Below are 12,225 nucleotides of genomic sequence, written 5' to 3'. Positions count from 1 at the left end.
AGTAAATTCCAAGTGACAGAGGTGAACAAACAAGAGTTGAGCAAAAGGGCTGCTGCTCTTCCACTCTTAACTAGGCTGCTCATTAAGTGGGTGTAATAGCCATTCCAGCATGCATACCAAACTTGAAGGCCCATGGCAATGGGAGCTGCCTTAGCTTTACTTTTTCCTGTAGAGATGCAGAGTGAAGACAAAGTGTTGTGGCAGCTATTCACTCATGCTCCTCTCTGAACCAGCCAGAAGAGAATTTGAGTACTTATGACAAAGTGATGGAAAATCAAAGGGGAGTGGGCTTGTCTTACATGAGGGAACCCTGCAGCACTAGGTTTGTCTCCCTATTGTGCTAGGGCATAATTTACAAATCCAAAGCAGTCTCCATGAGCACTAAGGCTCTTCATAAAATTGGATGGGGTTTTGCTTTTGGGTTGTCTGGGGGCAGGGGTGTTGATGTTCCTTTATCAGTTTGTATTTTTGTGTCTGTCTTCATTATTCTCAGGAGAGCTTATGGGACAAAAGTGAAGCTGGCAGGATTGTATTGCCTGCCTCAGGCTCCATTTTTTATTATTTTGTTTGTGTTGTATAAAACAAGTATTTCTCTTCCTCAGACAAAACTACAAAACAAAAACATACCCTCCAACAACTGAATACTAATCCTTTAATGCTATTCCTTCTTTCTAAGGGGTAGAATAATGTTATAGGCTGAGTCCATTCCTTTCAGCCCCTCCAGGTTTGAATTTAAGAACCAAAGGTGGGATCCTGAAGTTTTGTTACCAGCTTAGTAAAGGTGGAAACTTGGGCAGGAGTTCCCTTTCAAAAGCACCTCTGCCGCATTAACAAGCAGGCAAAAAAAAAATCCTGAAGAAATTATGTAGGCATGAAGAGGTAAGTGCCTCCTACAGCCAAATACTCAAGAAAGTGATTTTATAAACCATGTATCAGCTTCTCTGATTTCTGAAGTTTCATGTGAATAATATTTCAGTGAAATGTAAAGACTGTTCTGTGTGTAAAGCATCTACTGTTGCAGCAAACCTGTAGTGGCATGGGAAAAGGCTTCACAGCATAGGTAGGAGAACATTAGAGAGCTTTGGAATGGGCTCTTTATTGACCTGTGTTAGCAAAAAAAAGGAGGCAGGGTGTTTAGATGATTAAATATGGCAGCAGCTTCCTAGTCTTAGCTGTACTAGAGAATGACATTCTTGTTCTTGTGAAAGAAGGGTTCTGAAGTGAAAATAGGCCCAAAGGAAGCTGCCTATGCCCTGATAATACAATTTGAGGGCAGGGAAGCAATCAGCAGAGGAAGGCTGTCCTTTAAACCACTTTGTCCTTAGCAGACTAGGTGTGATAAAACTTCTGTTTGGCTTCAACAGCGTACCTTAGCAGCATAGGGTTATTACTAGCTACTTCTGAGGATGAAATTTTAGTTCAGTCAAAATGGGAAGGCTTCTTCATTTCGTGTTCAGTTTCCATAATTAAAAAAGAACAACCAACAAAACAAAACCAAACCACCACAAAAAGCCCAAACCTCAGAAACCTAACAAAAACAAAACCCCAAAATTGTTCAGGCTTTGCACACGTCTGGCTGCTTTTTAATCCCCTTCTCCCCAGCCTGAACATTAAGTGTTTGAGAAGTACAGCCTTCATCAAAAAGCTACTTTTGATTTTTATTGTTGCAGAGAAATACACAACATAGGAAACTTCCCATCCATAACTACCTGACCCTTTCAAGTTTCAGTTTTGAAAGATGGGTATATAACCCTCTTCTGTGCTAAGGGAACTGGAGTGATACAAGGTCATAGCAAAAAACCCATGCACTGGCAAAGAAGAGATCTGTTTTAGAAATAGTTCAGGCACAAGGCACCACACACGAAGGACCCTTCACCTTTGGGTAAATAAGAGTCTCTGACACCAAGGAAAGCTCCCCTTCCCTCAGCACAATGCTTCACCAGGTTTCTTGTAATTTTATTTTTGAAAGTTATGTGTTTTGTACCAAAAAAATTACCTTAATCATCACCATGAAAACAGTAACAGACTTGGCAACTTCCCATAGGATTTCCTCTGTTAGGAGGAAGATTGAGACTGTAACAGAAAAAAGATACCCTGGAAGGCTGTGTGGCCATTCAGCAAGATCTGGACAGACTAGAGAGCTGAGCAAAAGGGAACCTAATGAGGTTCAACAAGAATAAGGGTAGGGTCTTGCACCTGGGGAGGAACACCATGCACCCGTACAGATTAGGGGTTGACCTGCTGGAAAGCAGCTCCATGGAGAAGGACCTTGGAGTCTTGGTAGGCAGTAAGTTATCCATGGGACAGCAATGTGTCCTTATGGCCAAGAAGGCCAATGGTATCCTGGGGTGCATTAAGAAGTGTCTGGAAGGTCAAGGGAGGTTCTCCCATTCTACTCTGCCCTAGTGAGACCACATCTGGAGTATTGTGTCCGGTTTTGGACTCCCCAGTTCAAGAGGAACAGGGATATAGAAGTCCAACACAGGGCTGCAAAGACGACTAAATCTGTATTATGAAGAAAGGCTGAGAAACCTGGGGCAGTTTACTCTGGAGAAGACTGAGGGCATCTTACTAATGTTTGCAAATATCTAAAGGGTGGGTGTCAAGAAGAAGGGGCCAGTCTCTTTTCAGTGGTGCCCTGTGATAGGACAAGGGGCAAAGGATACAAACTGGAACACAAGAAGTTTCACCTCAACATGAGGAAAAAACTTCTTCACTGTGAGGGTCACAGAGCACTAGAACAGGCTGCCCAGAGAGGTTGTGGAGTCTCCTCTGGAGACTTTCAAGACCTGTTTGGATGTGTTCCTGTGTGACCTGCCCTAGGTAATCCTGCTTTGGCAGGAGGATTGGAGTCTTATCTCCAGAGGTCCCTTCCAACCCCCACTACCCTTCTATGATAAGAAAGCATGAATTGTTTGCCCACTCCAAGTCTAGACAAGAAAGCAGGGCCACCCTTTCCCCCCTCTATCAGTTCAGACTGCTTTAGCAGTATTAAGAACATACAAAGTTTGTCTGTACTCTGCTGCAGTAGTGGCTTGCTTGTTCACAGTCTCTGCCCTTAAGAGAGGGCAATTCACAACAGGACAAACTAGGATTGCTTCATCTAGTCCCTTAAATAAAAGCAATTGGGAAAGAGGGTACCAGGTTCCTGAAGGTTCCAATGAAGTCTTGCAACCCAGCTGTACCTGCTTTCCACCAGGGCCCTAGGAGAAGGCCTCCCTCACGCCCAGCCAGTAGCAGTATGCAAGTACCATCTGCAAAGGGCGTGGAACTAGTCTGCACCACACCTAAGGGGACAGTGATACAGGAGAGCTGACCTGTCAGTGCAAGTATAAAGCATTATCCTCTGCTTCTATGGTTCCTTTCTTATAGGAAAAAAATAATTCTGGTAGCTACATGAGAAAACCTACCAAAAAGGGGACTTTTGGAGAGGAAAAAAATCAGAAAGCTGACAGCAAGTGAGCTGTGTGGGTAGTCATCTCAGGAAGCATGTAACAATTCAAGTGGCAGCTGCCTGTCTTCATTTTGCCTTGATGTCTGTTTCAGTAAATGTTTCCTTTACTCAGCAGGACATCATTTCCTTTTGTTTCTCAGCAATGGAGAAGATTGAGGCAGTATTTTGACTGAACTAGAAAGTCAAGCTGCATTTAATTCCTATGGGTTTTTTTGTTTTGTTTTTTTAGCATTGCTCCTCTCCAGTCTGAGAGGACAGCAAGCATCCCTTTACAGTTACTGAAGGAAAACTGGTATATAGCCATTAGGAAAAGAAAAGACTGCAGAGGTGCTAATGACTTTTCCACCCTCGCAGAGTCTGACATAGAGCACTGTGCAGGTTATGCTGGCAGAAATGGTGCCTAACAGTGCAGAAGCTAGAGAAGCTGAAAGTTCATTCAAAGAAAAGTAATTCCAGTGTCTTACAAATCCTGTAACCCCTAGAGAGGGGGGGAGAAAAAAAAAAAAAAAAATCACAATAGATCCTTCCTACAGCATCAGCTGGTTTAACCCTTTCCCTTCCCTTTCCTATACCCACCCATGGTGTTTTTGCCCTTCAGTGATTCAGCTCCTATTCTTGCTCAGTGCTGAATGCTCATATTGCTTTCTTACTGTCTTCTACTCGACTCTCAACACTTGCCCCCACTCCAGCTCTGCTGCATTAAAAAAAAAAAAAAAAAAATCAAATAACATTATATTCATAAGACATGCCATCAGGCACTGGTGCTCTTTACACCCAGAGGCATCCATGGGACTTCACACACCAGAGACAGTGAAAGCAAATAGCATAAAGAAAATCAGAAGTGAGATAAGGAGAACTGGCTGGGAGGCACCTGGCTAAACAAGCACTGGGAGAAGTGGGGAGAAAAAAAACTCAGTGTTGAAAGCTTATCATCACATTGGTAGCAAGTGGTCATCCCGTTCTTCGGACTCCTCACCCAGCTGGTCATCACCCACACCACGGTATGCAGCTGGTGCATTTCGAGGCTTAGATCTGCAGACAAAGTCACAGCCATCCTACAAGCAAAGGATATTGCACTGGGATCAGACTGTATGCACCTGGCTCAGCATCTACAGCAAAAACCAGCTTAGAATCATAGAACCATTTCAGTTGGAAAAGACCTTTAAAGATCACTCAGTCCAACCATTCTCTAGTTCTACCACTCTGGTGCTAACCTATGTCACTCAGCACCACATCTCTGCATCTTTGAAAATACCTCCAGGGATGGGGATTCAGCCAGTTGCAGTTTTTGAGAACCCCTTCAGTGAAGAAGGTTCTTCTAATACCCAACATGAGGCTATTTCCTCTTGTCCTATGACTTCTTCCTAGGGAGAAGAGACCAACATCCAATTCACTACAACCTCCTTTCAAGTAGGTTGTAGAGAGCAAGTCTCTCCTCAGCATCCTTTCCTCCAGACTAAACAATCCCAGTTCCCTCAATCACTCCTCAGAAGATCCATTCTCCAAACCCTTCACCAGCACCTTAATGTCTTTTTTGTAGTGATGACCCCAAAACTGAATCCAGTACTCAAGGTGTGGCCTCACCAGTGCTAAGTACAGGGGAACAAACACTTCTCTGATCCTGTGATTTCTCCTTGGCTAAGGAATTATGCCTATCCCTGTGCTGAGATCGGTCCCCAAAGCTTGTCTTGACAAGAGAAGCACACATAGAAACATGCTATGTAGTGTTGAAAGCTCTAGGCATACTGATTTACAGTATGCAGCAACATCAAGCTGATATTAGCATTCAAGATAAATGGCTCTACCTAAAGTGATCACAGAAGGGTTTCAGGGAGATGGACACAAGCATTTCAGTCTTCAGCATGTGTTCTAGTTTGTTGTGTAGTAGTTGCAAGATATTTGTAGGAAATAAATGCCAGCAAGGATTCTAAAATAAGAGTACTCAAGAAAATTAAAACAGCTATCCTCTTCTTCTGCCTCAAGGTACACTACCTTGCTGGTAGGTCTACCCAAGGTCTGCCCAAGTTGGGAATGTACAGGGATTTTCACTCACCGCCACCAAATTGCCTAGATCTTGCCAGAAGGCAAAGTGAGGAAACTGCTCCATACCCTTTGCTCCCACTACAAGGCGTTGGTAGAGGAAGCCACCAATGATGTAGACTGCAATCAGTGAAGCAAATCTGGAGGGCACAATGTTAAAAATAAAATAAATTAAAAAAAATAATAAAACAACTGAGTATCAATGCTAAGGAAATCCTATAGATGACCTCTTCTGAGCCAGCTGCCTGCTTCATACTGGTATTAGAGCAAGCAGATAAACACCACTCAAGAACAGAGCTACAGACACCATATCAGAAAGGGTCCCAAAACATTGATCTGCCAGTACAAATCTTTCAGCAGCATGAAGTAGTGCCTCAAAGCACAAACACGGAAAATGAGTCAAGACTCCTGGTCTGAATTCCCAGCTCTGGCAAAGAGCTGTTGTACAATTTTAGGAAGTCACATCTGTGCTTCAGCACACCTGTCTGGAAATTTTGAAGGAGGATGTCTAGAGGGAACAGAGCAGCTCTGCAGCATCATGCCTTGAGCAAGAGCTTTTATCCAAAATGCTCAGAGACACAGTCACATCTAACTGGGTGTGGATACTCTAGTACAGCATTTGCTGTGTTTCTAAATGGCACTGGAGATTCTGGGTCAGGCACAAGGAGCTTTTCCAATGACTCACATGATCAGTAGAATAGAGCCAACACTGAGGTGGGAATCCTCAGCTGGACAAGCCACACTGCTGTCCATCTCAAAGAGGTAGAAACACTCCTGCTCCTTTTCACGCTCTTCTGAAATAATGCTGAATGAACTCTGCAATTTGGGAAAAGGTTAAGTCATGTGAAAAAGATACCCAGGCAATGCTCAATTTCACCAGAAGACAGTCAAGGCAAAGGACTCCATCCTCTAGAGGATGGAAGGAAACCTTTCTGCCTCCTGTAAGCCTTTCTGCTTACAAACAGCTGTTTGACTGCTAGCATCCTGCTTCTCTCCACCTCATGTGTCACTCACCGCTGTAACTCCCCGCTTGCAAGAAATCATTATCACAGCTCTTCTCTTCTCACCACTGCAGTGCCTGCCATATGAATCACCTCCTTTATAAATCAGCATGATCCAGTCACCTGCCAAGAGAGAAATAACATAGGCTGTGAATCCAAATCAGCAGAAGAAAGACAGATACTGAGTAAGAGAAGTGCAATCTTACTTCCATTGAAGACCTGGGTTTCATTGATTCTTCCTATGACAGTGGTCTTTCCACTCTGTCTGTCTGTCTGCACTAGGCCACCAAAATCACGCAGGGTGCTGTTGACCTCCCTGCACACCCTGAAATGGTAGATGTAATTTTCTGTTTTGCCTTTCTCCACCGTCACGTTAAATCTGCAGCAGAAAGGACAGAACAAATGGACTGTACGATCACAAAGAACAAGGCTCACAGCAGCAGGTAGGCAAGACCTGGAAGCCAAGTCACAGCCTATACTACCAGGGGAACCCATTCTGCAGTCTGTTTCCAAATCTTCCCCTCTCTCTAGCCTAAGGGGAGGCACTGCATAGCCCTGAGACCTGCAGGGTGTTGTATTGTACCTGATTTGGCTCAGGGGCTCTAGTTTCTTCAGCAGTGCTCTTTCCATTTGTGACTCACTGCTCTCATCACCAATCACATCACAGCTCCTCTCTTTCAGCTGTTCAGCCCCCACACCAACAGCAAGGGCCATAAAGACAAGCAGCACAGCAGAGGGATGGCATGGTGATGACATCCTAGACACAGAAAACACAGAGGATTAAATGTTTCAGCCCCTTTGCAAACTAACTTCAGGGTCAAGAAGTCAATGATTGGCCACCTCCTCACTCCTGACTGCAAGAAATGAGAAATCAAAACTAGGAACATCTCACAGCTCCCAAAAGAAACTCAGTCTGAATCTCTTGCATGTCAAAGACAATTCACTGGTCCAATTTGAGATTCTCTTTCAAATTTTGCCTTGGGACCATAAAAACTTTTGCTGCTGAGCACATTAATTAGCATTGATTTAGGCAGAACAGAGCCCATCAAGCCAAGTGCTGGAGTAAGTTTTGGGAATAAGCCATTGTTTGTTATCATATCACACTGAGAAATCACTCAGCAGAAAATTATCAATCCTCTTTGCAGCTCTCATGTGAGGAGCTTGCAGGGAAGAGCCACTGATTAGTCAGGCTCTGTTTGTTCAAGCACCTTAATCTTAACAGTGATGTTATCTTTCTAGTACTACTTTAGCTGAAGATCTGAAAACAGATCTGATACTGCTAAGCTGCAGCTTCACAGAACAGTTTTCTTCTGTTTCCATGGGTGAAGAAGGAAATTGAGACATAGTAGAGAGTCATAGAATCACTGGTGTTGGAAAAGACCTCTAAGATCATCGTGTCCAACCATCATCTAACTCTACAAAGCCTGATGCTAATCCATGTCCCTCAGCACCACATCTCTGCATCTTTGAAACACCTCAAAGGGTCAGAATTCAACCACCTCCCTAGCAAGTGTTTGAGAACCACTTTAGTGAAGAAGGTTTTTTTCTGTTGTCCAATCTAAACCTCCTATGGTGCAACTTGAGGCCAGTTCCTCTCATCCTATCACTTAGAATCAGTCAAAGAAGCAGTAATGAATATAATGATGAAATGTAGATTTGGCTTCTCAGGTTCAGGCTAGAAATTCTGTATGAAACACTCAATGATTGCACCAGTGAAGAAATGCTCTTGTTATAGGTTTCAATACATGTAAGCCACTAGTGTGCCCAGGTGGCCAAAAAGGCCAACAGCACCCTGGCCTGTATCAGGAATAGTGTGACCAGCAGGACCAGGGAAGTGATTGTCCTCCTGTGCTCAGCACTGGTGAGGCCACACCTTGAGTCCTGTGTTCAGTTTTGGGACCCTCACTACAAGAACATTGAGATACTGGAGAGAGTCCAGAGACTGGCAACAAAGCTGGTGAAGGGTCTGGAGAAGAGGTCTTGTAAAGACCCTCACAGCTAAGGGAACTGTGGTTGTTTAGTCTGGAGAAAAGGAGGCTGAGTGGAAACATTCTCACTCTCTACAGCTACTCAAAAGAACGTTGGAGCAAGGTGGGTGTTGATCTCTTCCTAGTAACAAGTGATAGGATAAGAGGAAATGACTTCTGGTTGCCTCAGGGGAGGTTTAGGTTGATTATTAGAAGAAAATTATTCACTGAAAGGGTTCTCAAACACTGGAACAGGCTGCCTAGGGAGGTGGTTGATACCCCATCCCCAAAGGTGTCTAAAAGACACAGAGATGTGGTGCTGAGGGGCATGGTTAAGCACCAGACTTGGTAGTTACAGAATGGTTGAACTTGATATTAAAACTTTTTTTCAGTCAAAACTATTCTATGAAAGCTGCAGATGATAGGAGAAGAGAAACAACAGCCCGGCAACTGCAGCTGGACAGACAGCCTGCTATTGCCTGTTTTGCTGAATCCGGCAATTACCCGCCAAGATCTGCGGGGTCCACTGTGACAGCCTACAGCTTGCAGCTGCTGCTCCAGCTCCGAAGCTAGATGCAAATACGAGGTTAAAAATGCCGAAATGAGCCTGTGACACAAGAACTCGTGATTCACCTCTTGTAATACCAAAAGCAGAACCTGCTCGTCGTGCTAGCCACAGCTTCTCGGCACGACTTAGTGGCAAACGCCTGCCCCGCACACAGGCTGAAGTTGGCCGGTAGCTCCTCCAGGTGACAGCCCCGAAGGCAGCCTCCCCCTGCCCAGCACAGGGAGCGAGCAGCCCGCCCACCGCAGACCGCGGTTTCACCCCAACGATGGCCCCTGAGCCTCCCTCCTCTCCACCAGAGCATCACCTCTCACTGTAGCCCCTTCGCCCCGCCGACCGAAGCCCAACCTGCCGCCTCCAACAGCCCCCACCTGCTGCCGCACCGGACTCGTCTGGCGTCCCCCCACCGGGCACGGCCAAACCTACGGAAGAGCAATCCGCCGCTCAGGGGCATCGCATGCTGCGCGCTCAGCGGCGGCGGGGCGGCCCGGGGACCGGGAACGGCGCCGGCCTACAGCAGCCCCCTCCGTGGTCCCGACCGGCTTCCTTCACCCACTCCACGAACCGGAAGCAGGAAGAGCGTAGCAGAAGCGGCGCTCTCAGTGACTGTCGTGCCCGCTAGCAAATCAGAAGCGGTGCTGGAAAGGGGCGGGCTTTAGGAGCCTATGAGGACGGAGATGGTGGCCCAAAACCCCTCCTCCTGCCGCTACTCCCTCCAATAGGCGGTGAAACGAGGCGTAAAAACCCCTCTACTCCTCGCTTTTCTTCCAATGAGCGATAAGGGCCCCGTGGAGCTCTCCGGCTAACCCCTCCCTCCCGGCAGCCACTGCGGAGCGCGGCGCCAGGCGGGAGCCGTTGGCCCAATGGAGAAGCACGGCCCTCCCCGTGCCCCGCCCCTCGCCAAAGTGGCAGAAGTCACTTGGCGCCAGTGAGGGTCAGAGGTTTGGGGTATTGTGTGCTGACCGTCTCCTGGTCTCGGTGCTTTGTCGCCTTTCCACCTTGAAACCGAACTCTTACAGAATCGTAGAATCTGGAAAAGGTTTTTAACATCATCATGTCCAACCACCAACCCAACACCACTATGCCGACTAAACCATGTCCCAAAGTACCGTGTCTACACATTTTTCAAACGCCTTCAGGGACGGTGGCTCTACCCTGGCCAGCCTGTAAAGAAATTTTTGCTAATGTCCGATCTAAACTTCTCAAGTCTGTTGTCTCTCATACAGGCTTGGATCACCTTCCCCACATCACTGTCACCCAGCTGCTGCCTGCCTCCTTCTCTCTGTCAAAGGCCATCACCATTCTTGGATTTGGCCACTCCACCCCATGTACCTCCAGAGTGTCTTCTCATTAAACAAGCAGGAGAGATCACTGTTTAGGTTGGACATGAGCAACAATTTCTTCACCAAAAGGGTTTTCAAGCCCTGTGACAGATATATCTGTATTCACTCTTAGCTATTAACTGTATGCTGCCTGCATGCCCTTTTATGGTGCAATCACTTCCTCTCTTAATTACTGTCCAAACAAAGAACTCAGTTTACTGTTGATATGTGAAAGAAAATAGTAAATAATATCAAAACAGAGCACTTTGTTCTTCCCTGACTGCCTTCACCGCTCCACTTGTTCACATTGACCCAGCAGGTAGACTGCCAAGTGCTTTTGGCCACAGCCTTTTCCCCTTTGCCTGGAAAGGGGAAAGTTGCTCTGCTCTCTTATGCTTTCCTCTTCCTCTGAAGACTCCCTGTCTTGCTACCTACAAGCCCTACCCAGGAATGGAAGGAATCTTCTGGGTGCAATATGCCACCCTTACAGGCAAATGCATCATGGACATATGGTCAGAAATATCCAGTCCATGTCGTTCTAAATATGTGTGTTGGAACAGTTCATCTGCAAGCCTCTATAACAAACTAAGCATCCTCATGGTCAATTGCTACTCAAATTTATAGCAGATCACCAGGATGAAGAGAAATAATCTCTGTCCTAGAAATGGCAAACTCCTTTGTTGAGAATACCTGGGCAGTTCTTAGAATCATAGAATCAGTCAGGATTGGAAGGGACCACAAGGATCATCTAGTTCCAACCCTCCTGCCATGGGCAGGGACACCTCACACAGATCAGGCTGGCCAGAGCCTCATCCAGCCTGGCCTTAAACACCTCCAGGGATGGGGCCCCAATCACCTCCCTGGGCAATCCATTCCAGGCTCTCACCACTCTCATGGTGAAGAACGTCCTTACGTCCAGCCTGAATCTCCCCACTTCCAGCTTTATTCCATTCCCCCTAGTCCTGTCACTATCTGATATCCTAAAAAGTCCCTCCCCAGCTTTCTTGTAGGCCCCCTTCAGATACTGGAAGGCCACAATAAGGTCACCTCAGAGCCTTCTCCAGACTGAACAGCCCCAACTCTCTCAGTCTCTCCTCGTAAGAGAGGTTCTCCATCCCTCTGATCATCCTGGTGGCCTTTCTTTGGACACATTCCAGCATGTCCGTATCCCTCTTGTAATAGGGGCTCCAGAACTGGACACAGTACTCCAGATGCAAACATCCCCAGTCTCGGCATGAACTGGAAGGAATTAGAATGTGGATCAAACCACAAATCAGTCAACTATGCAGCTAAGATGTAGGTTAATAAGATGCTCCCCAAATTGTCTCTTCTCTAGCCTAGCAGTCCCAGGTCTCTCAGTCTTTCCTCAGAGAAGAGATGCCCTAGTTCCTTCATCGCCTTTGTACCCAAGTTTGTCCATGTCCCTCCTGTACTGATACTGTTGAGTTGTTGACTCAGAAGGTGTTGAGGAATACCAGCTCTCAGTGCCCACTTGTGAGCACATTGACACTGGGTGCTGGGTGTGGAAACAGCTTCCAGTAGAAGTATTCAAAGCTCACAAGGCTTTCTTCTCATATCCACACTGTCCACCTCCATTCCCCTTTTGACAGCAGTTGGGCTGCCAGTTTGCCATAGCCATTGCTTATCTTGTACTCTCACTATTCACCTTTTTCACTTTATGCTCTCACTGTCCATCTGCTTCTGTCCTGAGAAGTCTTTGCCCTTCCACTGCTTTCCATTCTGTTGTGTATTTGATTCTTTTGAGCAGCATCATGCTTTATTTCTTAATGTAGCCTCAGGCTTCCTGTTTCACAGGCGTTGAGCCTTGTTGCTCAACTGCCTGATCGAAACATCTTGTCATACACTCTGCTTTGGC

The 12,225-nt window shown here is 46.2% G+C and overlaps 1 protein-coding gene across 2 annotated transcripts; it reads right to left on the bottom strand.

The window, feature by feature from the left end:
• Positions 1 to 4,223: 4,223 nt before the first annotated feature.
• Positions 4,224 to 7,251, bottom strand: M6PR (mannose-6-phosphate receptor, cation dependent). Of its 2 annotated transcripts, none has more exons than XM_054387667.1 (6): positions 7,079 to 7,251; positions 6,702 to 6,874; positions 6,509 to 6,618; positions 6,180 to 6,310; positions 5,508 to 5,634; positions 4,224 to 4,509 (listed from the first exon to the last, which is right to left on the bottom strand). In XM_054387667.1, exons 1-6 carry the CDS (start codon positions 7,249 to 7,251, stop codon positions 4,387 to 4,389), a joined length of 837 nt encoding a protein of 278 aa, XP_054243642.1. In that variant the 3' UTR covers positions 4,224 to 4,386. The 2 variants fall into 2 exon arrangements, with proteins under 2 accessions (XP_054243642.1, XP_054243651.1); XM_054387676.1 differs by having other exon boundaries at positions 6,702 to 6,842; positions 7,050 to 7,212.
• Between the last annotated feature and the right edge of the window lie 4,974 nt (positions 7,252 to 12,225).

This window comes from Indicator indicator, chromosome 1, assembly GCF_027791375.1.
Source record: "Indicator indicator isolate 239-I01 chromosome 1, UM_Iind_1.1, whole genome shotgun sequence".
In the NCBI taxonomy this organism is placed as follows: Eukaryota; Metazoa; Chordata; class Aves; order Piciformes; family Indicatoridae; genus Indicator; species Indicator indicator.
This window is presented reverse-complemented; position numbering and strand designations above follow the sequence as displayed.

Excerpts from the sequence above, each read along its gene's own strand:
- M6PR (XM_054387667.1), bottom strand. The coding sequence starts at position 7,251 with ATGTCATCACCATGCCATCCCTCTGCTGTGCTGCTTGTCTTTATGGCC. Across the intron at positions 6,311-6,508 it reads GCAAGCGGGGAGTTACAGCG|AGTTCATTCAGCATTATTTC; the intron begins GTGAGTGACACA and ends CCCAAATTGCAG. Across the intron at positions 5,635-6,179 it reads GGCTCTATTCTACTGATCAT|ATTTGCTTCACTGATTGCAG; the intron begins GTGAGTCATTGG and ends TGTGCCCTCCAG.